The following is a 26,066-nucleotide window of genomic DNA, read 5'->3' as shown; positions in this document are numbered from 1 at the left end:
ATTTGTGATTTAAATTTTTTTGGTTCAACCAACTGTCATAAATTTAGCAAGAGTTTCAATTGAGACGACATTAAAACCATATTTGTTATCTGTCTATTATTTACAAATTTTAAAGTATATTAATAATGTTCTAAATGATTTAAATATACAGTAAAGAATCTTTGAAATGTATTGCTTGGGATAACTTGTCAAGAAAATTTGAAGAACTTTGGTGGAATCGTGAAAGATCTTCTAGGCATATTATTGTATTGCGATTTTTCTCTTTCACTAGATGGAGAGGTAACTAAATAGTAACTACCTCATTATTTGATATTGTTAATTAATTAGAAGTTTTACATATATTTTTTTCCATATACTGAATATGTCTATGTAATTAGATGAATGGATAGTTGATTCGGAAAGATTCATATCTGATATTCTCGAGGATCCTCTTACCTCAGAAGTGGAAAGAGCAAAGTTGAGGTATGTTTATTCCATCTTTGATATTGTATCATATATATATATATATATATATATATGTATAATGATCAAAAATCCTAATATTATTTCACGCTTGCAACTTCAATTGATTTTACTCCGGTCCACGATGAATATGACGACCAGTCTCAGTAAAAGAGATTATTGTTTCCTATTTCTTATTTTTATAGTGTTAAACTTGGAAATCTTAACTTCTATATTATTCTGATTGAGATAACTTATCAAATGACAATATATATATATATATATATATATATATTTTAAACAATTTAATTGTGTTAGCATTTTTTCGTGAATCATACTCTATTTTTTTCAACAAAAAAATAACTATGATATTAAAAATTTGAATTGTCTGAGATATGTGTCTATATTAAAAAAATAGAGTACATTCCGGTATTGTACACTCATTAATTATTTGTAATTAATGAAAGGAAGTAATTGACTTAATTAAAGAGAAGTAGTCAGTACCAGATATGACATTTTTCTACTATTTTCACATATTTTTTTATATATATTTAATCAGTATAAAAGTTAAATATACCTATGAATTGAATGTAACCAATTTGGTTTGCTCGTAAGTCACTTGGTGCAATAAATATCAAAGGTTGCAATTTATTCTAATTTTACAAAACAACACAACCTTTCAACCCCTATACTTGCTTTGCTATACATATAAAGGACCAAGTAAAAAAACGTCTCGCCATCTTAACTAAAAAAACCCTAAAGTATCAGAAAACAACCACTTTCCTCAAACATGCCTTGCTATTGTACCCTTGAGTATCTTTCTCCCACAAAATCTGACTCTAGAATTTTTATAAATGTTCTACGAGTTTGGGAACACTTCAACTACCGTAATCAACGCCAAGAATTGTGTCTTATCCTCGGTGACGAAAATGTAAGTTCATCTTTTTGATTTTTTTTTTATTCTGTTGCATGTTATGAACATTTAAACACATGAATCTCTAAAATGATTAATTGGTTCACGAATTTAGGACTACAAAATAGAGGCATCAATAGATCAGGATCTTATTTCTTCGCTCGGTCCAAAGTTTAAAGAAGAAGAATGGAATTATGTCAAATTCTTCAACGTTGTCAATGCGTTCAGATCTTTCAGAAATACTATAAACTACCACTTCATCAACATGAACGCCGATACTGTTGTAGACAAGACCTTTCAAGTCAATCCTAAGCATATGATAGATTTTATGCCATTTGATCCCATTATCCGAGGGAATTTCCATACTGAGTACTCTATCGGTTAGGCTTCTCACCTTATTCAATTAAAAAATTATTATAAATATTGTGTAATGAAATTTTTTCTTTGTAGACTTGATCAGCGTAATCATCTATGTTGATGATGAACTAAGTATTGACATTGATGACCCCTACAAGATGATTTTTGGACCTTCTCACAAATTGGACATTCAGATAAGGGACATGAAGTAAGATGTTTTATATTATCATCTATATATGTAAAGGCTAATAATTTGTCTTATGTTGTACATATGTATTTTTGTTAATGTTGTTGTAATATAATTATTTGGTTTAGTTATATTGATATGGACATCGAACTCATTGGGAAGACTGCTCTGGATTTCTGGAAGAAGTGGGAAGACATAGGTACTTATGAAACAGTCTTGACTTTACAGATGTTTCGTCTGACCTATGATTCTGAAGGTTAGTAATTAAATTTTATAATCGAGTGGAAACATTCATTTGCACTTTGTTATTATGATAATTTGGCTTCTAACATGTGTGCCCTTTATATTTTAAAATCATACAGGGAGATATCGCATAAGAAATGGTGGAGACCATTCTGAAATACTTTTCAATCCTCACATCAAAGTGGTTTCTGATTTTCTTGACTGGTAATTTTTCTAATTGGTATTAATATATATATAATATGTTTTATGGTATATTTTAATCTATTTTACAATTGTTAACTTGTATTTTATGTCAGACTTCCTTTTACCGATATCCATGGAGATCCGAGCTGGCCATAAGTTTAATCCATCTTATGTACTTATATTTTTTCGAACTGTTAAACATTCCCATTATGTAATTAATATTTTTCCACAAAACTGGGATAAATTTGAACCTACTTTCGTATATTTGTAATGAAATATTTAGTATTTATTTATGGTAATGTATAATTGCCAATTTACTTATGTTCTTTAATATCATTGTATTTATTGTTTATATATTTTACATTATATATGTATAGTTTTGGATATAACATATACCATCTATATATAGAATCTATTTGATCTTAGAAAGGTTACTTCCTTTATAGACATTTTCTTCTATCGAATAGTGCACATTTCCATAATAATAAGACATTGCCAAAATATACTACTATAATATAGTAACGGCTATTTTTTCATATTATGTCAATTTTAGTACCATAACAATTTATGTAAGTAGACTTCGACATTTACATTTATTGTGAACCTTTATGAATTTCTTTATTTATACTTATGCCAAACGATGCAACCATAACGCTTCTTATAGGCAATTTCATCAAATGCTCACTATTGATCTATTAACAACTTTTTGTATAAATGTAAATTGAAATTTATTTCCTACTGACGTTTTCATTTTAGTTTTGACAACTGACGTTAAGTTTTTCTCATAACATTTAGAGTTGAGTGTAAAATATTATATAAATTATCGATGTTTTAATGTTTGTGGATTATAATCAATGTAGCAGATGAGCTTTTAATCTTACGAATCAATACACTCATATTAGAAAAGTTTTAAAATAAATTATTTTTATTTGAATCAAGATAATACAACTTATTGTAGCAAATATGCTTAGATAATTCCAATAAACAGAGATAATTTTAGCTAGACTCCAAAGTTTCTTCTTCCACGTTTATTTTTATGTGCTTATAAGATTCAAAAACATATAATGTTGTTAACTTCAAACATATTAGTTAAACAAATCAATGTCTTAATGGAATATTAACAGCTTACCCACTCTGATGTATATCAGTAGTGGATCTCTGTCTTAACGAAGCCGCATTCTATACATTTCAAACCTATCTTCAGATCTAGATAGATATCGTGTTTTCCTTTCTTGCAACGTTCCTTTGGATCATCAGTCGATATTTCTCCATCAGGCTGCAGATATTACATATTGATATAAAAATCAAATAATACAGAATCCTCAATAAAACCGGATAATTTAAAAATTAAATTATCTCAGAAGGAACCTCGATGGCTTTCGCAGTTGATTTGCTCAGAAACCATTCATCTCTTCCCACATATTAGTTTCCTTCATCTCTGATTCAGAAATTGGAGGAGGCGATGGTGGTTCTTCCACACTAAATCTCATGTTCAATGGTGGTGGATTAATTCTCAGTAATTCGTTTTCATCATAACTTTTTTCTTGGTGATTTTTCATTTTTGTCTAATCTCTTATCAGGTGTTTAGGGTTACAGAAAAAAATTAAGAAGTATGTTTATAATCGAAACAACTCTTATTTTATATAGGATAGGGTAGTTAAAAAATATTCAATGACACGAAATTTCTATGTTTTCTTGGGAATACTGTTTCAACCAACCAGTTTGACTTTTTAACTTTCGATTTTGATATATGAAAATAAGATTTACACAAGTCTTCTGCGTCCAATTCACACAACTTAGCTGATACAAAAATATTGAAAAGTTTGGATTTTCCTCTTTACAGTTGTATTTAAACCGCAATATATGGTAACATAATATTGTTCTCCGATAATTTCGAACTAATATTCTTATGAAGCTATTATGTATAAATTGAAATATCTAACCATATATTCTGGATTTTTATAAATATAATATAAAGGATATTTATATATTGTTATTACTTTCTAAAATCAGATGCATATTGCAATATTTAACGTATTCGTATATTCGTGTATGCCCTATTTAATCCATCTATATATTCACATCATACTTTTGTAAACTGCAACTTCATTTGTTACACTGAATGAAAATTCTCCATATTCCTCATTTCTACTGCTATGAACAGGATAGGTAAGCCTTCGGCGTCCAACTTTAATCTATTAAGAATCCTTTTGATAGAATTATAGAGACTTAACCTTTATAATTTATTATTATATATTATTTATTTCCTTTTAACTGTTTTAACATGTTCTTTATGATTGTTTTCAGAAATTATTCAATTTCATCTACAAAGAACAAATTCTTTCAAGCGAAACAAGGTCGACAAACTAATGAAAAATACAAAATTTATTGCTTGGATGGAGTGTAACAAGATATACGCAACTGCCAGATTCCTGCTCTACACTGAATTATCTCATCAATTTGTCTGGAATGCCACATTGATTGAGTGGAGGCCACGGTTGAAGGGTTCAGAATATCCAACTATTATTCAACAGTATTCAATTTATGATGGGGAGATTTTTTATTTGGGTTGTCTATTGAATATCATTAGAGGTCCTTGCAGTTATGAAGATATCTGAACATTTAATGGTGTTGTATACGACACCTTCAGAGAAGCTAGCTATGCAAGGGGCTTATTCCTGGTCAATTAGATTTAATGTCTTTCTTAATTTTAGTTTTAAAACTGCATGCCGAATCTTTATTTCAATAAGTTACTTTCGTTTTGTTGTTTTTAATCGTATTCATTTTTTACAGTATTTTTTATGTTGAATTTATGAAATACTAAGATAAATCATCTACTAAATACTACATTTGCAACAGTTACATATTACATAATTAATACAAGAGTCAACCAATTAAAGCATTATAAAATATAGCGTAACTTATAATTTATAATTTAGTGAATAAACTGTTATCATTGTAAGTTTAAAGTTTTGTTGATGCGGACTAATCGTAACTTAATTTTTATTAAGATATTTTATATCTCAATTTCTAGAAATCTCTCATCAAATTAAACAACTTTTTAAATTTCAATTTTAACTGAAATACATAATATATATAAATCTGATTTTTTGTTATTTTAGATAAAATCAGAAATAATAAATCTAACAATCCTAGAAATGAGGAAATCATTATAGATTAACATTTCCACTCCCAATTAAAAGTTCGTATTTCTTACACAATATTGGTTCTCATTCGAGGTAAATAACAATTTTTACATAACTAGAGTTCTTTCTAAAAATTCGATTGAATAATAAAAATCTACAATAGCAAAAAATTATGGAAAATGTTATACATTTCTGTTTACCTACTGAGTAAAATTACTTGTATCTCACTCTACAAGAAGTACACAGTCAATACTCTATCCAGAATTTTGTATAAAGTATTAATGGTGTACTTCCTGTCGAAAGTGAGCATTCACAAGTAACATAATAACTATGTGGCGATACAATGAATAAAACTACTTCTTCTGATGTGATTCTTCACAGATGCACAAAAAATATTATGTAGGAAAACATAATTTTTTTCTTTCATGTAAACATATTTTTTGTACGTCTGTGAGAGGATCACATTGGAAGAATAATTCTAATATGGTTTGTGTTTGAGTGAGTAATTGTTTGTTTGGTTAGTTGATCAAAATTATCTTCTGGTGTGTATTTATAGAATTCTTAGAGAGTGATTCCTCATTTTTCTTCCGTATGTTCATATTCCCCAAAAGTCGTTTATAATTAAAAGATATTAACTAACATTTGACTGATCTATCACAAATTTTGAGAGAAGATACATTTCAAAATAAATGAATACATCTTCGCATATAATCTATAAAATATGGCCATAAATGTCACATTTCGATGAATAACTTAAAAACATAAAATTAATGTATGTATTCATAATTACATGTATTCTTCATCTACACTTTCTTCATTATACATACCTAATTATAATTACGTAGAATTTATAACTACAAATATGAGCCAATTTTAAGACACAATCCAATTCTTATACTAATAACCTACCATTCGGCCCAAAGTTAGTAACATTGTACCCACACACTGTAAACTATCAATATTGTAAAATTCGACCCAATAAACTTAACAATATACCCAATAAAATTAAAAATTTTAAAAAACGTTCAAACCCGCACATACGTGTGGGCCAGTATCCTAGTACACTTAATAGTGTAAAACTAGACATAAGTGGATCTATTTGAAAAATATGAATGAAAGTAAATAAGTAATATATGAAGAGATATACTCTTCTATGGTGGGTGCAACTATTTTTCAGATCCCCTATGAGTCTTATCATGAGAGAAAGACTTCAATAGTCTCAAAGAATATAAACTGCTAATAGAAACAGGAAATTCTAGTGAATACGTTTCATGAGGTATTGTCTTAATGTTGATATTATAAGATAATTGATATATTCATGTGTATTTATCAAAGAGTATGAGTCAATGAGATTATTGATTTGAATATAATCAAAACTCTTGCAGAGTTATCAGAAGTCGATATTTTGAATAAATGAATTTGGAAAGACAACATTGTCTTCAGGTTCTCAAAATTTTAAAACTAAGAAAGGAGATGTTATCTCAAAATTTGGCATGAAGACCAATGGACAAAAAAATATCTTCTAAGAGAAAAGGATGTTATGGACCTGAAGTTCAATAACTTGAAAATTATATTAATCATACAATTATTCTGATGAATTCGAAGGCCATTTCGGAGTAGAAATCCTCCATCTCTATCAATAACTTGAGAAATTGTGTTAATCATACAAGTGTATTAACTAAGGTTATGACTATATTGATTCTCTAAAATGATATATATGATTAGAATGCATCTCTTGAAGAAGATTCTTCCAGGATGAGAAATATGATGATGTGTGTGGTTGTACTCTTTTTCCTTATCTTGGTCTACTGGATTTTCCATGACGAGGTTTTAACGAGGCAACTAGAACTCGCAAATGATAAACACCTAAAGGAAATGTAAATATGAAAGTCTGTCACGATTTCAGAGATTATTGAGATCATCAAAAGCAAATAGAATAATCAAGATCGATTATCTTGGACACTGATCAGTAATTGTAGGAGAATGGTAATGTACAAACTTGTTCGAGTGAAGATTTTGCAGACTTTTTTACCAAGGCGTATCCAACTGCTATTTTCAAGAAGATTTTTCATTATATTGGATCACATCATCTCAAGCATTTCAGGTGATTTACTCATGAGGGGGAGTAATAGGGCACTGCACTCTTTCTTCCTTAGCTATGTTTTTTTTTCTATTGGGTTTTTAGTAAGATTTTTAATGAGGCAGCATCTTACATTCTTTACCATAATTTTACTATAATAGACATCCAAGAGAAAATGTTATGAATAATTATGTGAATGTCCATTATGAAACCCATTATTAAAAATGGTCTAAAATATTTTAGAACTTTCTTTATTCTCTTATTTAGGTTTGTTCACCAAATTTTTGTAATCCTATATAAATCTTCATTATGCATGAAATAAGACATAACAATTTATTCTCTAATATTTTCTCTCTTTCTTATTCTCAATAATACTATACTTTTTTCTTATCACATGATAATATTTATAATATATTTGAAACGAAAAGTATGCAAACTCTAGTTTCCTTCTCATGTGGGAATGATGGAAATTACAGTTTGGATACTTTTCAAGTCTATTATAATATCGTGCAACAAAAAAAACAAATATAACATTGTATATTTCTTTTTCTTTTGACAAAAAATTCATTAATTAAAGAAAACGAATTACAACATTTTTTATGATTAAAAGTAAATAAACCAAAAACCGAAACGTGGTGGGAGCAGCGGATCCAGAATATTATTTGTAACGTATATGGGAAGAAGACCACAGTAGATAAGATTAAATAATGCTTCATTTCCTATTTGGCGCTTTTCCATGAGGTGATCGCGAGGCTCTGATCTTCTTTTCTTTCGAAAGTATTCCAGCTAACCTTCATAACCAACATTTAAACATATTAACTACATATTTTAGATCAAGTAAATATCAAATACAAAATTTATGTCGCATACTTTATAAGGGCCTTTTCATTGGTTACTTCATATGCATTTTCGTTACTACCCGACTCAAGATTAACTCTTGAAACTACTTTCTTGAGTATTTCATCTCCTATCTTGGCGAGAATGTTGAGATTCTCAACGGTAGCTATATCAACGGAAGCTGCGTCCCCATTTAATGTGTCATCCTGTGTAGTTGAAACCAATTCCTTAGAAATTATTGCGACAAAGAAAAAGAAAAGGATAATGATCTGATTTTCATTTTGTACCTGGATGCGAATATAGTTGGCTTCGGAATGAAGAGCTCGAAAAACGGAAGAGAGATGAAAGTCAACCATATCGGAGCTAGCTTGCATGAAAGCATCAATGAGAGGTGTAGAGTTGTCGTGTGTTAGCCAACTCAACATTCCCCAACCAGCTACTTCTTTTGCATTGAATTTCTCCTCGGCTTTACGATTTCCGGTTCCAAGAGAAAGTACCAGAAACCTTCCGTAATCATTTGGTCTTATCGGGAAAAATTCACTGCTCCCTCTTGTTATCTCCTTTGTCACTTCCCCGATGGCCACCAAAGCCTATACTTGACATATAAACAATATATGATATATTATTCAGGACTTCTAAAGACGGTGTCCAAATGGATATTATTAGAAATTCCTTACTACAAATAAAATGAGAACCAGGTTTGGAATTTATAATCAAGATGGACATTGACCCCCGTAAAAAAACTGAAAAGTAGGCTCAGTTTTTATTTTTTTGTCATTTTTTTGTTATGTTAAAATATTCTTACAAGTATAATATGAAAGCACCGACGTCATTAGAGTAATAATAAACTAGGCCACGTCCTGCCATATTAAAATCATAGGTAATTCAATTATATTGAAATTATTGTTACGATATACGTCAATAAATGTTGATATTTATCGTATAGAAAAGCCTAACACGACACAAATTAATAATCAAGGCATGACATGCTAGACGAAAATCATCGATGATTCAATTGAGTTTTAACTATTATTGGATATAAGTCTATATATGTTCTGTAGTAAAAAAAAAAAGTCTATATATGTTCGTATTATCATATAGAAACCTAAACACGACAATGTTTTCATCTCTGATAATTACCGGGTTATTGGCTGCAACTCCCCCATCAATAAGATTGTATTCTTTGACGTTTCCGGCTGAATTTTGAGTTTTGAAGAAATGGGCAGGCAAGTATGTAGGGGCTGCTGAAGTTGAGATGGCAATGTCAGCGAGGGTTGCGTTCTTGAGAGAATTGTTTTTTACCTACGCGATGGTCTTTATCAAAATTTTGTTATATTGTTGTATTGTAACTTCAAAGACGTAAATAAGCTAAACAAACCTCGTAACTACTAAATATAGTAGGTTGAAGATGTTTGATATCGAACGTTGGAATGACAACATTTGTAAGTGTTTGATGCAACCTTGTCTCACCCAACTTGGCATGAATAAGTTGATGAAGGTATTCACCATCATATTTAGGACCAGTCAAGGACTTCACCAAGTTTTTGGCGGCCGAGAATGGGAAATGATCTTGAGGAAAGATTTTTGGACAGTGCTCAAGATAAAAGTCTTTAATCTCAGAGGCTGCAAACAAGGGCCGACCTTCCTTGTTAGGAGCAGTGAGCATGGCTGTAACCAGACCACCAGTGCTTGTTCCTGCCATTACATCAAAGTAGTCTGCAAGCCTTGCTTCCTCTCCATCCAGTTTCTGTATGTCCATATATATATATATATATATATATATATATATATATATAGTTAAAAAATATGTTAGATTCAACATCAGAATTGTGATACTGCCAATAAGTAGTAAATTGGAAGTTCCTAATTAAATATGACAAAACAGAAAGAAATGTTATAGATATAAAATATAGTTATACCTGAAGTTCAGACTCGAGAAAAGCAAGGATAGTGGCAGGGATTATCCCTCTAACGCCACCACCATCGATGCTGAGAATTGTGACTAAGTTTCCATATGTTGGGGGTTGAAGAGGTGATTTCGGGCTCTCCATTTCCATCTTACCAAAAGTAATGTATCGGTCCTTTTTTAATTTGTTACGTTAATATAGAAATGTACAGATACTTAAAGATAGAACTTTGATAGTCAGATATTATGAGGGGTTATTTATTAGTGAGGTTTTATGAGGGGCTAAATGCTCTATGTATATATAGGACAAACGGGGCTGCTATACCAAAGTTTGATTAGGTCTTCGTTCTTATAGGATATTCACTCGTCAAATTAACTTGTTGGTTCCTCCAGTTAGAGCCCCAATCTTATTGGTTCTTGATTTCTTTCGTTGTAGACAATGGACTTTTCGTGAATCTCTTTTCTTCTTCCACCTTACGACCATGTCAACCATTTTATTAAGTTCAACTCATTAAATACGCCATCTCACTGTTCAAATGAATTGAATTTATCAAGTTTGGGGGTTTTTGTGGTGTTTTCTTCATCACTTAATTAATGCCTTTTTATGAATTAGAAGTTTTTTTATGAGTGCCCACGCCTAGGGCATTACTCTAGTCACGAAGAGAAGTTACTAAATAATTATAACGTCCTATGTTGTAATATACTTATTTGCTTAACATACTCCAACTGTATATCTTTGTAAACGACCAAAGCATGGTCAAAGGTACGTTTAATTCCCACTAAGGGGTAAAGACAGCTGAGTCACCGGAGTTTTGAAAAGATCAAAGGCGGCGACAAATTGAATATTACAAAATATATCAGATATATTTTATCTTTTCTAGCAAAAGTAAAAGTAAAAGTGTATACGGTTACAGCCGCCACTCATTCGTTATCCCATTATTTCAACTTTCTTACGTCGCCCGAAAGAAGTATAAGTGTATAGCAAAATCATATATATAAAAAAAGAATTTCACTTTCTTCCTATTGGATCATTTGGCATTCTTTTTAAATATTTTTTCAAAATATATATATATATGTATAATATATATGAATATTTTTTCTACGCAAAATTTCAAAAATATATTAAAAAAATAATTGAAAGAGGAGTTAGAATATCCAATCGTTCTATCAAATATAATTTGTTATAGTTACTAAATTTAGTGGAAAATATATCCATGGTTATATAATCTATAAGTCAAATTTATTTTTAAAAAACCAAAAAATTATAATAGATGTACATTTATGTTGTATGTTAAAAAAAACTGTAAAAAAATATACGTCAGTTTGTAATTTAATTCACCAAACTTTCAATTGTGCGTTAATGACATCTCAATTATTATTGTAACGTTAGAATTATTAATTAGTTTGCCCTCCTTTGTTATAAATAGTAGTTTTATTTTAAATACTACACACAAATCTAAATATTACCATTACAATAGAAACTATATGTTATGTAATTGCTGATTTTATTTTGTGTCCCTTCTCCTAGCCTGAGGCCCGGGATAATAAAGAATATGGTGAGTGGACTGCCCCAACCATTCCCAGCCCTGAGTACATGGGTGAATAGAAGCCTAATGTTTGTTTATCTAACTGTCAAGAAGATAATATAACCTGGTCAATCTTTTTCTTCCTCTCAAGGTTGTCATGTCTTTCTGTAGCAATTCAATAACGTCGACTACAAGGGCAAGTGGGATGTTCCAACGATTGACAAACCTGGTAAGTTTCTACACTTTGTGGCCTTCTCATTTCATTTGTTCATATTTTTCATGTTCCATAATACACTTTTAGGGTGGGTCTCATGTTTTTTATGTAATAGTTTTTGAATAAGAAAATTGAAAGCATATAGTGAAGGAGTGGATTGATATTGAAGATTTGATGTCCCGACTAAGAAGTTTTTGGTCATTCAAGTAAGTTTAAACTTTCAAAAATCATTCTTCTTCTATTTTTCTTACAAACAATCTAATGCTTTTTTTCTTCTATTTCTTGCAATTTGGTAAATGAAGTTTTCTTTATGTGATATTCATCCATTTTTAATATTACCAAACTGTAGAACATAGTATTAGAATATAATATTTTTTTTCTTATATATTTCCCGACTTGAATCTAACAATTTTTTTTTTATATAAATACAGACATGGATTGATACAAAGTTACAAACCTTTAGTATTGACATTCGTGCTGACACTCATAAATTAATTATTTTGTTTCTAATCTCTCTTTCTTCTATGGATTTATTAGCATTGGTTCATTTAGATGCAAGTGAAAGAAAGAGAAGAAGATGATGAAGTTGAGCAATTAGAGAGAAGAACCTGGTGAAGTAGATTATGATAACTAAATTAATTCATTGGAAGATGGGTTACTTTTTGTATAAAATTTTTGTATAGAATATAGATGATTTAGAATAAATATCTATACATATGCAAGTTTAAAAATTTGTAAGTAAATTCATATTTTATCATATTTATAAGATTTTAATTTATTCGTACATACTTTATTTTTATAGTAAAATGATAACACCGAGTATACTTAATCAACATATGATTTTTGTTGTAATATAATAATTTATTTATAACTTAAAAAGGAGATCAAACCACTACAAGAACATTTAGAAAATGGATAGTTTACATTCATTTGCTATAAATAGCAGTTTTCATTATATTTGTTTTTTTTGTGTATTTGCATGTAACACCAAATAAATTTCCATTAAATAGAAAAGGTTACAGACGAAAATCTATATAAAAAAAAAATTCACTTCACTAAAAATTATTTTTCATTTATCAACATATACATGATCAGAAGTTTTGTTGCTCTCATGACATATATGGACAATCATATCTATAATTCATTGGTTTTGATGTAAACTCTATTTTATATACAACAAATAAAAATATATCATTTTATCATGACTATAAATTAAATTTAACCGTTGGCTGCTGTAAGAAAACAAAAATAATACATAATCGTATATAACAATTGATATTAAATTCTCTATCAAAACTCTCATTTAATTAATTAAATCCACCATTTAATTGATTACAATCACCACTGAAATGATTCAAACATACGTTATTTGTGTTATACTGAATTCCTTTAAAGACAAAATAATGTTTAATATAGACAATTTATTGCTTCAATACTATGTCTCCTTTATTATAATTGTAGTATGTAAATTCTAAATATCAGATCACACCATGCCCAAAATGTATACTAAATTCTGATTACGTTTCTGTATACATCCAATGTTAACACCATATTTGATAAATTTAAGTATTTGGTGTATTTTTTTAATTATCCGCACCATGTGCAGAGTAAATACTAACCATATTTTTTTATTTGAATATATAAATATAATATATAAAATATAACTACAAAATGTTAACTAATATTTATAATTGAAAATATATGTATTGATTATGCAACTGTAAATAATGATTAAAGTTATAATTGTTTTGCAATACAACTGTCTAAATGCTAAATAATTATTAATTTTATAATTAATTTTTATAGTAATTTTTATATGAATGAAATTGCATATTAAATATACTAAATTAGATTAATATGTTCTATCTAACCAGTCTAACATCAGACTAAGATACTTTGCTTTGATATAAAAAATTTGAAGTATAATATGTATGAGAAAAATTAGATTTAGTTATTATTAAATAGATAATATGATTATTATTTTTTTAACAAAATTAAGATTAAAGAAAGATGAGATAATAAATATAATGTTTAGTAACATAAGTAATATTATGTATTAAAATTTTATAAATATGTTGATAAGAAATAAAAGAGAGAGAGAATATCTTTACAAATTCAATGTTTGAGTATTAAATATATAATTAATATAAACTAATCTCTAACTAAATTAATGTTAATGATATATGATGTAATTAGTCTAGTAAGTTGAGCCTACTTTAAAAAAAATCTCTGAAAAACTCTCTGAGATTAACACCTCATTATGAAAAAATTGTTAAGAACACTAATACATGACATAAAAGTTTTTTTCTAAATGTCCTTCTCAAATAATAATAGAAGATTATGTAACGATCCGATCTTTTTTCTTGGACGGGCATCGCCTAATCTAATCCTTAATCTTAAGGCCCATTCTTTTTATTCATTTTTCTCCAACACTTGAAAGTGTATTAATACGTGTATATATCTAAACATCCCAAATTCTAGTAGATGGTGGTAGAAGCATATATAAGTTAATTTTATTATCAATATCATCAAATATCACCAAAGTGCGTTTATCTTTTTTATCACTTATCTAGAAAGAACTCCACAATTAAACGTGTTTGAGTAGGGAAAATTTCACAATGGATGATTTATTGAGAAGTAATTTCCAATACTATGTGATTGTGGACAAAACACACAGAAATAAATCATGGTGATCTGTAGAGATATTAAAAAAGTTTTTCGAAGCCAGCCGCCGTACAAAGATAGGACCCATGGGCCGTGAAAGAGCATGGGGCCATGGACAATGGGATTTATGGACATTAGAATTGGTATTAAAGCCAAACCCATATAATTGTGGAGCTATGTGGCCCAGATCATCAGGGGTGATAGTCTAGGTATGCAAGATGTTGTGATATGTGAGTGCGGTTGATTATAACATTCTTACAGGCCAGTGTTCGTTAGATGCACCTGCTGGAATGGTCAGGACCCCTTTTCTCGAGCAAACAGTGTACGCCATCAGCTCGAAAACATCTCAAGAAGAAGATGAGGTACTTCCTTGCAGCATAGTTTTAACTTATGAAGATGAATATGAAGGACAATACTTTAATGACGAAGACTATCGTTTGTTTGTGGAAGGAGGCAATCCAGACAGATTGGTGGAACTAGGAGCACCAATCTCTAGAGAAAGACTCATTGAATTCAACAAGTTTGTGAAGACGATACCTCTCTATAAAGGTTTTGATGATGTATGGGATCTTGGCTGCTTGCAAGTGTTCTTTATATACAGAAAAGAGACAAAAGAGGATATCTGAACCTATTTTGGGAGAGCCAGACGTCTGTCTTTTTCCAGGGCATCACCTGATGCTGCGGTCTACTCAATTCACCTTCAAAATCCTGAAGAATGCAGGTACTACACCAACAAAATCAGCAAGAAAAGCTTGATGAGTTCAATGATGTAGTTCGAAATTTGCCTGAAGGAATCACCTTTGCCAGAGCTTGCAAAGACTTCATGATATGCCAATACTTCTGTGAGAGCAAGGAATCAATCCCTGAAATAGAAGTCTTGTTCAATCATGCCAGAAGAGGTATACCTGTTCAAACACTTCACAAAATCGAAGGTAAACGTCAGTTTCTCATCTCTTGTTCCATTAGTGGTGTAATATTTAACAATGTGCTTTGTTATTCTGGAGCTCGTCTCAACATGATGTCCAAGGCAATTGCTTTGAGACTTGGTATTAAGCACCTGATTATTCCAATGCAACACCTAAAAGAATAGTCCACGGCATTCCTCTGAGAATAGGAGATTGCATTGTGCCTGTCGACTTCTATATTGTTGAATGGTCTTTTCTAGCAACTTCCATAGCTATAATGGACTAGCCAAACCGGAGGATCTCATTTGCTAATATCGACAAAGATGTCTTCACAAAAGCCTTCCCATACAACAGTAAAGCAGGAAAATGTCCTGCAGCAGAAAAGTTTGAAGAAGAGCTTTGGAGTGACCAAGAACCTGCCAAGTTAAACAAGGAGATGTTGAAAAATACTTGTCTCAGGACAAGGTCTTCTTCATTGGACTAAGTCACGTCCTACACCAAAGTCGAGCTAAACAACTTAAAAAAGAAGCGCTTAATGGGAGACAACCCATTTATGTATTGTTTTCTTTAGGATTTTTGTCTCTTTTTCTATTGATCTTTTTATTTTTCTTAGTTTCAGGTGTTTCTTATAAATAAATAAGCCAAAAAAATAAAAAAATAAACCAAAAAAACCAAAAAAAAAGATGGTCTCTGACTGCTCGGCCCAGCAGGAACCAAAGAGAAGCAGGAAACAAGCCACATTTAAGTTCTCGTGGTCGCAGGAGTTCGGACCACCGCCAAACCCATTTCGACCATGGACGCGTCTTTATGACCATGGCCAATAGTCGTTCACACGACACTCGACCCCAACAGTTCGAGAAGAGCAGATCGACTATAAGAGTGAAAACCTACCTATGGGAGAACTGTGAATATTGATGACTCTTAAGCTTACTGCATCTTTTTTTTTCCAGGGCAAGAGTGGAAACCTACTGGTTAGGGTTGAGAGAGATAGTTGGTTATGATCACGACATGGGCGTATTCATACGTTCGTGATTCGAGTTCTAAAAGTTTTAGCTAGGATCTTATTAAATTTACTCTTTACCAATGTTTTGAATCGTTCATCCCCCGGAGAGAATTTTCCTGAAAACCTAGCGTCTCGTCTTTATAATTTTTCGCCGATTTCAATACAAGTTTTAGTCATTAGGTTATTTTCGTCATTCTAGTCGATTTTCATTTAAAGCAATTAGGTCTAGCCGCTTTCTTGTTTTTAGTCGATTTCATTAAGTTTAGTTATTAGGTCATTTTAATTCTCGTATTTTTTTTTTGTTAAGATTAGTTTTTACATTCTAAAGACACGACCAAAACCCCTACCAAAATTGCCTGATTCTAGACTTCCTTACTTCACATTTTTTTCGAAGGCTTTTGCAGGAAAGATCCTCCTTCCCTGTGGATTTGATCCCTAAGTACTACAATCGATCAGCTGTGCACTTCCAGCTATTGATTTCATTTAGGGTAAAACTTGACAACCCTCACGACAGCACACCATCAAGTTTTTGGCGCTGTTTCCAGGGAAGGCACACATTTTCTTTTCCGTAAAACTCTAAGAAATGTTGGTAAATCGACTCTAGAACCCTTTTTCTGCATATTTCCATTTTTTGGTTCTTTTTGTTTCAGTTCCCAAAGCAATGAACCCTATAAATCAAAATCCCTACTACGAGGGAGGTTTTTACAACACTCCTCAAGCCACAAGACGCAGAGAAGAGCAATACATACGCGACCTCTTTGATGAAGTTAGAAACTCAAATCCGAACTACCGAGCATTCCTGGATGATTCCTACAGGCCTCCAATGGTAAACCCTAGATCACCTATGCATCGCCTACCTCACCAGATTCTCCAACAAGATGAGAACGTCTAGCTCCGTAATCTATTGGAGCAACTTGAAGCCATAATCAAGCAGTTTATCGCAGTTCAAGCCGTCTCCAGGGCCGTCCTTCATAAGAGAATTGACAATATGTCGATTCACTTTAACAAAAAGCTTGAAGATCTTTCTGCTCAAGTCAAATCCATTGAGACTCAGGCAAACAAAGATGCCGAGACTATCAAAGAGAGAATAGAAGCAGTTGAAGGACGAGTTGGAGAAAACGAAGTCAACATTCGCAAGGGTAGTGGAAACATCCACACCTTAGAGATCAAACTCGATGAAGCAAAAGAAACTATTAATGATCATAACAACCATACTTACTCCTACGTGGAAGAGATTTGGGATGGAGTACACAAGGTTCGAGAAAAAGCAGAAGAGATCGACTCAACCGTGGATAAAGTAGTCTATGCTCTTAATGAAGTCGAAGAGAAAGTCAAAAATCTTATGCAAGGGTGTGAAACATTTGGTTCAACACTTCCCATCAAAGATCTTGACCTAAGAGAAGAGAAAATAGAGTTGGAAGATCCAAAAAGCCATTTAGAAGGCAAAAGAGAAGATGAAACAACTGAACCACCTCGGAGTCCCTCACCAGCGGCCGCAGCTCTCGCAACCATGGCCAACAACCCTCCGGCCGCGGTCGTGAGTCATTTACCTGCGGCAAAAAGCCCCTCCACCGCGGTCGTATATCCTCCACCCGCGGTAAACCATCGGTAAGATTCACCTCAGCCTTCTTCCATTCTTACATGCCAGTGTTCGTTAGATGCACCTGCTGGAAAGGCCATGACCCCCTTTCTCGAGCAAACAATGTACGCCATCAGCTCCAAAACATCTCAAGAAGAAGATGAGGTACATCCTTTCATCATAGTTTTAGCTTATGAAGATGAATATGAAGGACAATACCTTGAAGACGAAGACTATCGTCTGTTCGTAGAAGGACGCAATCCAGAATTTTTGAAAAATGCAACCTTTTCAGTCAGTATAGCTTTGTTTGGAATATTTATAGCATACTGTTTATATACGCCTTTTTATTCATCTTTATTAAATTTAACCTTACTTAATTCATTTCAAAAATGGAATTCTAAAAGAATTAGTTGGGAAAAACTAATAAATTTTATATATACTTGGTCATATAATCGTGGTTACATAGATTGGTGGAACTAGGAGCACCAATCTCCAGAGAAAGACTCATTGAATTCAACAAGTTTGTGAAGACGATACGTCTCTATAAAGGTTTCAATGATGTATGGGATCTTAGCTGCTTGCAAGTGTTCTTTAGATACAGAAAAGAGACAAAAGAGGATATCCAAACCTATTTTAGGAGAGCCAGACGTCTGTCTTCTCCCAAGAAATCACCTGATGCTGCGGTCTACTCAATTCACGTTCAAAAACCTGAAGAATGCAGCTACTACACCAACAAAATCAGCAAAGAAAAGCTTGATGAGTTCAATGATGTAGTTCAAAATTTGCCTGAAGGAATCATCTTTGCCAGAGCTTGCAAAGACTTCATGATAGGCCATTACTTCTGTGAGAGCAAGGAATCAACCCCTGAATTAGAAGACTTGTTCAATCATGCGAGAAGAGGTAGACCTGTTTGAACACTTCACAAAATCGAAGGTAAAGGTCATTTTATCATCTCTTGTTCCATTAGAGGTGAAATGTTTAACAATGTGCTTTGTGATTCTGGAGCTTGTCTCAACATGATGTACAAGGCAATTGCTTGAGACTTGGTATTGAGCACCTGTGCAGGACTAGAGCGAAGATTAGTCTACCTGATGATTCCAATGCAACACCTAAAGGAATAGTCCACGATATTCTTCTTAGAATAGGATTGCATTGTGCCTGTCAACTTCTAGATTGTCGAAACAAGAGGCGCAGCACATCTAGTGATTCTTGGATGGCCTTTTATAACAACTTCCAGAGCTATAATGGACTGGCCAAACTGGAGGATCTCATTTGCTAATATCGACAAAGATGTCTTCACAGAAGCTGTCTCATACAACATCAAAGAAGGAAAACGTCCTGCAGCAGAAGAGTTTGAAGAAGAGCTTTGGAGTGACGAAGAACCTACAAAGTTAAACAAGGAGATGTCGAAAAATGCTTGTCTTAGGACAAGGTCTTCTTCATTGGACTAAGTCACGTCCTACACCAAAGTCGAGCTAAACGACTTAAAACAGAAGCGCTTAATGGGAGGCAACCCATTTAGGTATTGTTTTCTTTAGGATTATTGTTTTTTTTTCTATTGATCTTCTTTTTCTTATTTTCAGGTATTTTTATAAATAAATAAAAAACTAAAAAAATTTAAAAAAAAATTGAAAAAACCAAAAAGAAGGATGGTCCCTGACTGTTCCGTCCAACAGGAACCAAGGAGAAACAGAAAACAGGCCGCATTTAAGTTCCTGCGGTCGTAGGAATTTGGACCGCGGCCAAACCCATTTCAACCACGGCCGCGTCTTTATGACTGCAGCCAAGCATGGTTTTACCGTGGTTGCGTAAGCCCTAACCACGGCCAATAGTCGTTCATACGAGACCCGACCCCAAACCACCCATTTCACCTCATCCAACCTCACCAAACCCCATTTTACCTCATTCATCACTACCCAGCACCTTCCATCACCATCTATCACCTTCCCACACCTTTCCGAATGGATCCGGTCCATCTCCATCAGCATCCCGGATCCAGGTAAGTTCTCTTTAGCTTACCAAGTTCTATTATCTATGCATTTTTCTCATCCAATCTCGACTTACTTCACACTTAGGACAGTGTGATTTAAGTCTCTGGGAGGAGTTCATCCCTTTATAACCACTTTTCTTTCATGAGTCTTGCATTATCTACACTTTTTGCATTTTTCTTAAAGTTTTTCAAAAACGGTTTTCAAAACAAAATACGTTTTAAAGGGAATGGTGAACATGAACCAATGATAGTTGACTGTGTGCTTTTAGACTGTTCCTAGTGACATCCTCATTCATGATTTAGGACTAGACTAGGTGGTAGCTAAGCACATTTGAAGCGAAGTACCCTAGAAGAATTTGAATGATTTTGATTTAGATGAAGAAATACACTAGCTCTGTTTTATTTGGACTTAACATGGACTTAACTCTCTCATTAAAGCATTAGACCAGGAAAACGAATCATACATTCAGGACTCCTTAACCCTTTTACCACTCTCTGTTGATCCTGAATGGCTAGTTCATCTTTAGCTGTTCCTCACCTTAACCAAACCTCTTTCAAACCACAAGCACTCTTGTTTTCTAATGTCTTATATGCATATATGTGCAAAAATGCCTGAGAGAAAGAGGAACAACGTAATTTTCAGTCACCAAGACGAAGAATTGCGATTTTGCCGGAAGTTTTACCGGAAGGATTCAACAAAGGAGAAAACTCAGCTTACCTCAGAAAAATCGCCTAACATTGGTACATTTTCGTCCCTTAGACTTTCTCTCTCTCTAAAAGGTTATTTCCTCGTTAAAAAAAAAATCTGAAAAAGAAAAGAAAAAAATGAAAGGAAAGAAAATAAAACCTTAAGAGAGTCTAAGAGGATCGATTTTATCTTTGAGGCAAGCTAGAGTTCGATCTTATGGAGTTTTGGTGATCATTTTTCTGATTCCCGGAAAAGATCTAAGTCTGGGGGAATAGCTGTTCACAACAAATGAGGAAGGAGTATGCAACAACATTGGACAAGAAAAAAGTGACTGAAAATTGCGGTCATCAACAGGGCTTTATCTCTCTTGCGGTTTTGCATAATATCTTACATCCTCCAGATTCATCAGGTAATCCAAAATTTTTTAACTCCACCACTTAAACAGCCCTTAATGCCAAACGCCGTCTACCCTGCATGATGTCTTTGATGAGAACTCACTTTTTCACTCAATGAATGTAGAGAGCTAGTTGACTGAAATCGAGATTTAGATTGTTTAAGTTTTGGATGATGGAAAAAGTGGATTCGTATCTTTTATGTCTTCGTGAGAATTTTCTAGACTAAGTTGTGGATTGATGTACGATCTATGGTCCTAGTTTAGGAGTTCATGTCTCTAAGATTTGTGCATTCCCTATTTTTTTTTTCACTTGACCAGGTTAGACTTTTGCTTTGTTTGGGGACAAACAAATGTGTAAGTCTGGGGGAGTTGATAACACCGTATTTTGACCACTTTTACGGATCGTTTTGAAATATTTTTTCTATGTTTTTTATTGCTTTCAAGTGTTTTTATTATGTTTTTCTAGTATTTATAGTTCTAAAACTCTTTTCAGGAAACCTAGGGAAAAGCTTAACAAAATGGATAGAAGACCAGATTTTCAGCTCAGAGTCAAACCGTCAGAAGTTCACCCTCAGATGAAGACCTTCTCACTGATCCAGCTAAAATTTGGAGACCTCAAAGATGGAACTATCAGCTTTCCAGCACACTTTACAGTTTGGCAATCCAACTGTTCTATCAAAAGTTACGCGAAGAGCAAGATGTCCCGTAAACCTGCCGGCAAGCATTTTCACCCGCGGCCAACAGCCTTTTCACCATGGTCAGAGGCTATACGACCGCGTCCAAGCATCCATTCACCACGGACACATCCTGTCTGACCGCGGCCAGCCATCTCCGATTTAGAAGGCCCATTTCTGAAGCTCAAGTCATTTTCTCAGCCTCAATTCTGGTACCATAGAGACCATAGAGCATTGGAAACTATAAATACTTATCATTTAGGTTGTTTTAAGAGAGAGACGAAATACTTTAGAAAAGATACAACTTTAAGCTTTTGTTTTAGGTTTAGGGAGAGAGATCTATCTCTTGAACCCTTTTTGTTTCTCTGTTATTTTCGATTTCTTCTCTACTTTTTAATACTATGTTTTTGCTTTCGTTCATCATGTCTGAGTACTTTTATTGTTGGGTTTAAGGGATTTTCGATGGGGTTATATATGTTCGATGAGGATTCCATTAGCTATTGAAGCCGAATCCTAGAACTTTATCTTCTAAACTTATTTATAATGCATGGGAGTACCGTCATGAACTACAATCTGATCCCGGTTTTGGGTGTTGCGAAAGTTTTCCTTCGAGGCCTGATCTAGTTCGAGAAGAGCAGATCAACCATAGGAGTGGAAACCTACCCTATGGGAGAGCTGTGAATATTGATGAGTCTTAAGTTTACTACATCTTTTCTTTTCCAGGGCCAGAGTAGAAACTTACTGGTCAGGGTTGAGAGAGATAGTTAGTTATGATCAAGACAGTGGCGTATTCATACATTTGTGATTCGAGTTCTAAAAGTTTTAGCTAGGATCTTATTAAATTTACGCTTTAGCAATGTTTTGAATCGTTCATCCCCCGGAGAGAATTTCCCTGAAAACCCAGCGTCTCGTCTTTATAAGTTTTCGCCGATTTCAATACAAGTTTTAGTCCTTAGGTTATTTTTCTTCATTCTAGACGATTTTCATTTAAAGCAATTAGGTCTAGCCGTTTTCTCGTTTTTAGTCGATTTCATTAAGTTTAGTTGTTAGGTTATTTTAGTTATCGTATTTTCCCGTTAAGATTAGTTTTTACGTTTGAAAAAACACCACCAAAACTCCTACAAAAATCGCCTGGTTCTAGACTTCCTTACTTCACATTTCTTTTGAAGGCTTTTTCAGGAAAGATCCTCCTTCCATGTGGATTCGATCCCTAAGTACTACAAACGATCAGCTGTGCATTTGCGGCTATTGATTTCATTTAGGGTAAAACTTGATACCCTCACCACACGACACATCAAGTAGCGCACCGAGTATCAGACGAGGTTAAGCCCACAAGCAGGGGGAGTGATATACTCATCTTTTTCATCAGTTTGGCATTCCTTTCATTTAGATTTTAGAATTTAGTCATATGCATTTCATAATTTTCTTGTTCTTTTAACCTTGTTTGAGTGTGGATAGGAATTTGCATTAAGTCCTATGAGTCTTGAATATTTTGGAATCTTTTCTAGGTGCTTTGGAGTTCTTGGAGGCAGTGAATGGAAATGGGATCCTTGGAGCAACTGTCTTTGGAGTCTTGGGCACAAGAAGAATCTTAGAAGCAAGAAGGAATCTGGACCAGCCAATACCTTCTTGACTAGCTCGGTATGGGTGGTGGCTGAGTTTGGTAGTTAATTTTTTTCCGAGAAGGAGTAAGCCAATACCAAGCTGACCAGCTCGGTATGGGTGGTGGCTGAGGTCAGTACTTACGTTTTTCCGAGAAGGAGAAGGCCAATACCGACCATGTGTGCTCGGTATGGATGACAGCTAGGCTCAGTATGGACCATCACGACCCAGATTCACCAGGCTAGGATTCGGTTTAATCTGGGCTGACCTGGTTTGTTCCGGGCTGACGTAATTCAACCAAGAACTCTATAAATATGCTTTTGACCTAGTTTTTAAAATTATCTTGAATTCTCTTAAAAAAACTTTCTTCTTTCGATAAATTAAGAGCTTTTGTATTGCATCTTTCTAAGTTTATTAAATTTAGATTTTTGTTTCATCTTATTTTTCATTTCTTATCTTTTTAATCATGATTAACATCCTTATATTTTTAGATTGTATGGGTTTAGTCATGATTAGTGAGTATTCTCTTTATACTTTTTGGGTTTGGTAGATTAGGGGAATTTGATGCTTGATTTATGATGTCTAGGCTCTTAAACTTCATTATCCTTTCTCGTTTGGTCTTATTAATGCTTGATTAGACTAGAGATAGTAAATTAAAGGTCTTAGGGAATTTTATGTATACAAGATGTTTGATGAAATTCCTCAAAGAACTAAGCAAGAGATTTTCTTGATTAGCCTATGAGAGTAGATGTCTAATGTGATTATTTGGTTATTGGAACTTGAAATTAATGCTTGAGATTGCTAATTTGACTAATGAGAATTAGTTATTTAATTTAATAATTAACAAAGTGATTAGTGCCTTGAGAAAATATTACTTAAAATTAGTATCCTAGACTTAAGGATTAGCACTTGTGTGGGTTTGTAGACATCATAGATTAGCATTAAGTATCCCTGATCAATTTTCTTGCCTAAAGACTTGTTTTTTAATTGATAGTTTAATATTGTTTAGTTGTGTTCGATCTTGCTTGTTTTCATTTGAATTCATTAAGTCATAGTGTTAAAAACAACCTCTTTGCTTACTTAACTCATTTAGTTTCTTGTATTCTTAGTGTTTCGAACGTAACCCTTTATGGATTGGTACCTCTTATGCTACATATCATCTAGAGTATTGATTTCTAGATTGAAAAAATATCTACTTATCAATTGGTGCTGTTGCCATTAGAGTTTAGTTTTGAACATTAGGATTTGGATTCTTTGTGAGATTAAGCTTTAATTTACTTTGTTATTTAACTCCCTTGCTGGTGTTTTGTTTCTCTCAATATCAGGTGCATGCTTAAAAGGAGTCAAGCACGCCGAGAAAGAGAAAAAGCTGGATACATTGAGAGATTGGGTATGGAGCCAGTTCAGCCACAAGTTCAAGAGCAACAGGCTCAAGTTGGTAATGGAAACCAACAGGTTCAGAAGAAAGCTCCACCACCACGAGCTCCCATTCATCCTCCAAGTCCAATACATGTTGTTGGAGCTGGTGATGCAGCAAATGCACACCAAAACCACCAGGGAATTCAAGCACCATCCCCTGAGAACAACAACTTCAAAATCAAGTCTGCCTTGATTTATATGGTCCAATCAAACAAGTTTCATGGCTTAGCATTGGAAGATCCATTGGATTACTTGACAACTTTGATAGAATTTGTGGTCTAACAAGGATGAATGGAGTGAATGAGGACAGTTTCAAGCTAAGGTTGTCCCCATATTCCCTAGGAGACAAATCTCATCGATGGGAAAAGTCTCTGTCTCAAGGATCAGTTACATCATTGGATCAGTGCAAGAGAGCTTTTCTGGCTAAGTTTTTCTCTTCCTCAAGAACAACTAGACTGAGGAATGAGATATCAAGCTTCACACAGAATAACCATGAGTTCTTTTGTGAGGCATGGGAGACGTTTAGAAGTTATACTATGCAGTGCCCTCACCATGGATATATTCTCAGATGCTTAGTTAGTAAGCACTTTATACATAGGAGCCTTGCCTAAAATCTGACTTCTATTAAACAATGCATCAAATGGCAAATTCATGGCCAGGGAAGTGAATAAAGCCATGGCACTTGTGAAAAACCTAGCTAAGATTGATAAGGATTATGGATCAGAGTTTGACAGAAATTCAAGGAGAGATGTGAGTGTTGAAGAGTAAAACATAAGAAAAAAACATTAAATCTCTCAGTGAGAACCTAGACAAACTTCTACTATCTTCTTATAAGTCAGTCAATTTTGTTGGAGATGTGAATCATGGGTTTCAAGAAAATGTTCAAGGTGAAGACATCACTGCTGAAGTAAACTTTGTAAGTGGCCAACAAAGTTACCAAAGGGGATTCAACTTCTATAAGAAACACTCTACCCAGGAATTCTTCCCTCAAAACCCCCACCAACAAGGCTTTGTCCCTCCCCAACTACAAAGTCTACATCATAATTCAGGGCATAAGGATCAAGAAAAGAAGAACATGCTCCAGCAACTTATCCATGGTTAAGCAAATGATGCCA

General features: G+C 33.2%; 1 protein-coding gene and 1 non-coding gene across 2 annotated transcripts; both read right to left on the bottom strand.

Annotated features, from left to right (window-relative positions):
* Nucleotides 1–8,032: 8,032 nt before the first annotated feature.
* Nucleotides 8,033–10,546, bottom strand: LOC18025695 (patatin-like protein 2). Its single transcript, XM_006408531.2, has 6 exons — nucleotides 10,307–10,546; nucleotides 9,766–10,134; nucleotides 9,528–9,689; nucleotides 8,675–8,977; nucleotides 8,421–8,593; nucleotides 8,033–8,341 (listed from the first exon to the last, which is right to left on the bottom strand). Exons 1-6 carry the CDS (start codon nucleotides 10,442–10,444, stop codon nucleotides 8,263–8,265), a joined length of 1,224 nt encoding a protein of 407 aa, XP_006408594.1. The 5' UTR covers nucleotides 10,445–10,546; the 3' UTR covers nucleotides 8,033–8,262.
* Nucleotides 10,547–25,403: 14,857 nt separating this feature from the next.
* LOC112089447 lies at nucleotides 25,404–25,510 on the bottom strand. The gene has a single exon (XR_002901085.1). It is a non-coding gene; the product is annotated as a small nucleolar RNA R71 (small nucleolar RNA).
* Between the last annotated feature and the right edge of the window lie 556 nt (nucleotides 25,511–26,066).

Source organism: Eutrema salsugineum, unplaced genomic scaffold, assembly GCF_000478725.1.
Source record: "Eutrema salsugineum unplaced genomic scaffold, Eutsalg1_0 scaffold_12, whole genome shotgun sequence".
Classification (NCBI taxonomy): Eukaryota; Viridiplantae; Streptophyta; class Magnoliopsida; order Brassicales; family Brassicaceae; genus Eutrema; species Eutrema salsugineum.
This window is presented reverse-complemented; position numbering and strand designations above follow the sequence as displayed.

Bases quoted from the DNA above. Each gene is read 5' to 3' on its own strand.
- LOC18025695 (XM_006408531.2), bottom strand. From the start codon at position 10,444: ATGGAAATGGAGAGCCCGAAATCACCTCTTCAACCCCCAACATATGGA. The intron at 9,690-9,765 runs GTTTGTTTAGCT...ACCATCGCGTAG, and splicing joins CTATATTTAGTAGTTACGAG to GTAAAAAACAATTCTCTCAA. The intron at 8,342-8,420 runs GTATGCGACATA...TTGGTTATGAAG, and splicing joins AATGAAAAGGCCCTTATAAA to GTTAGCTGGAATACTTTCGA.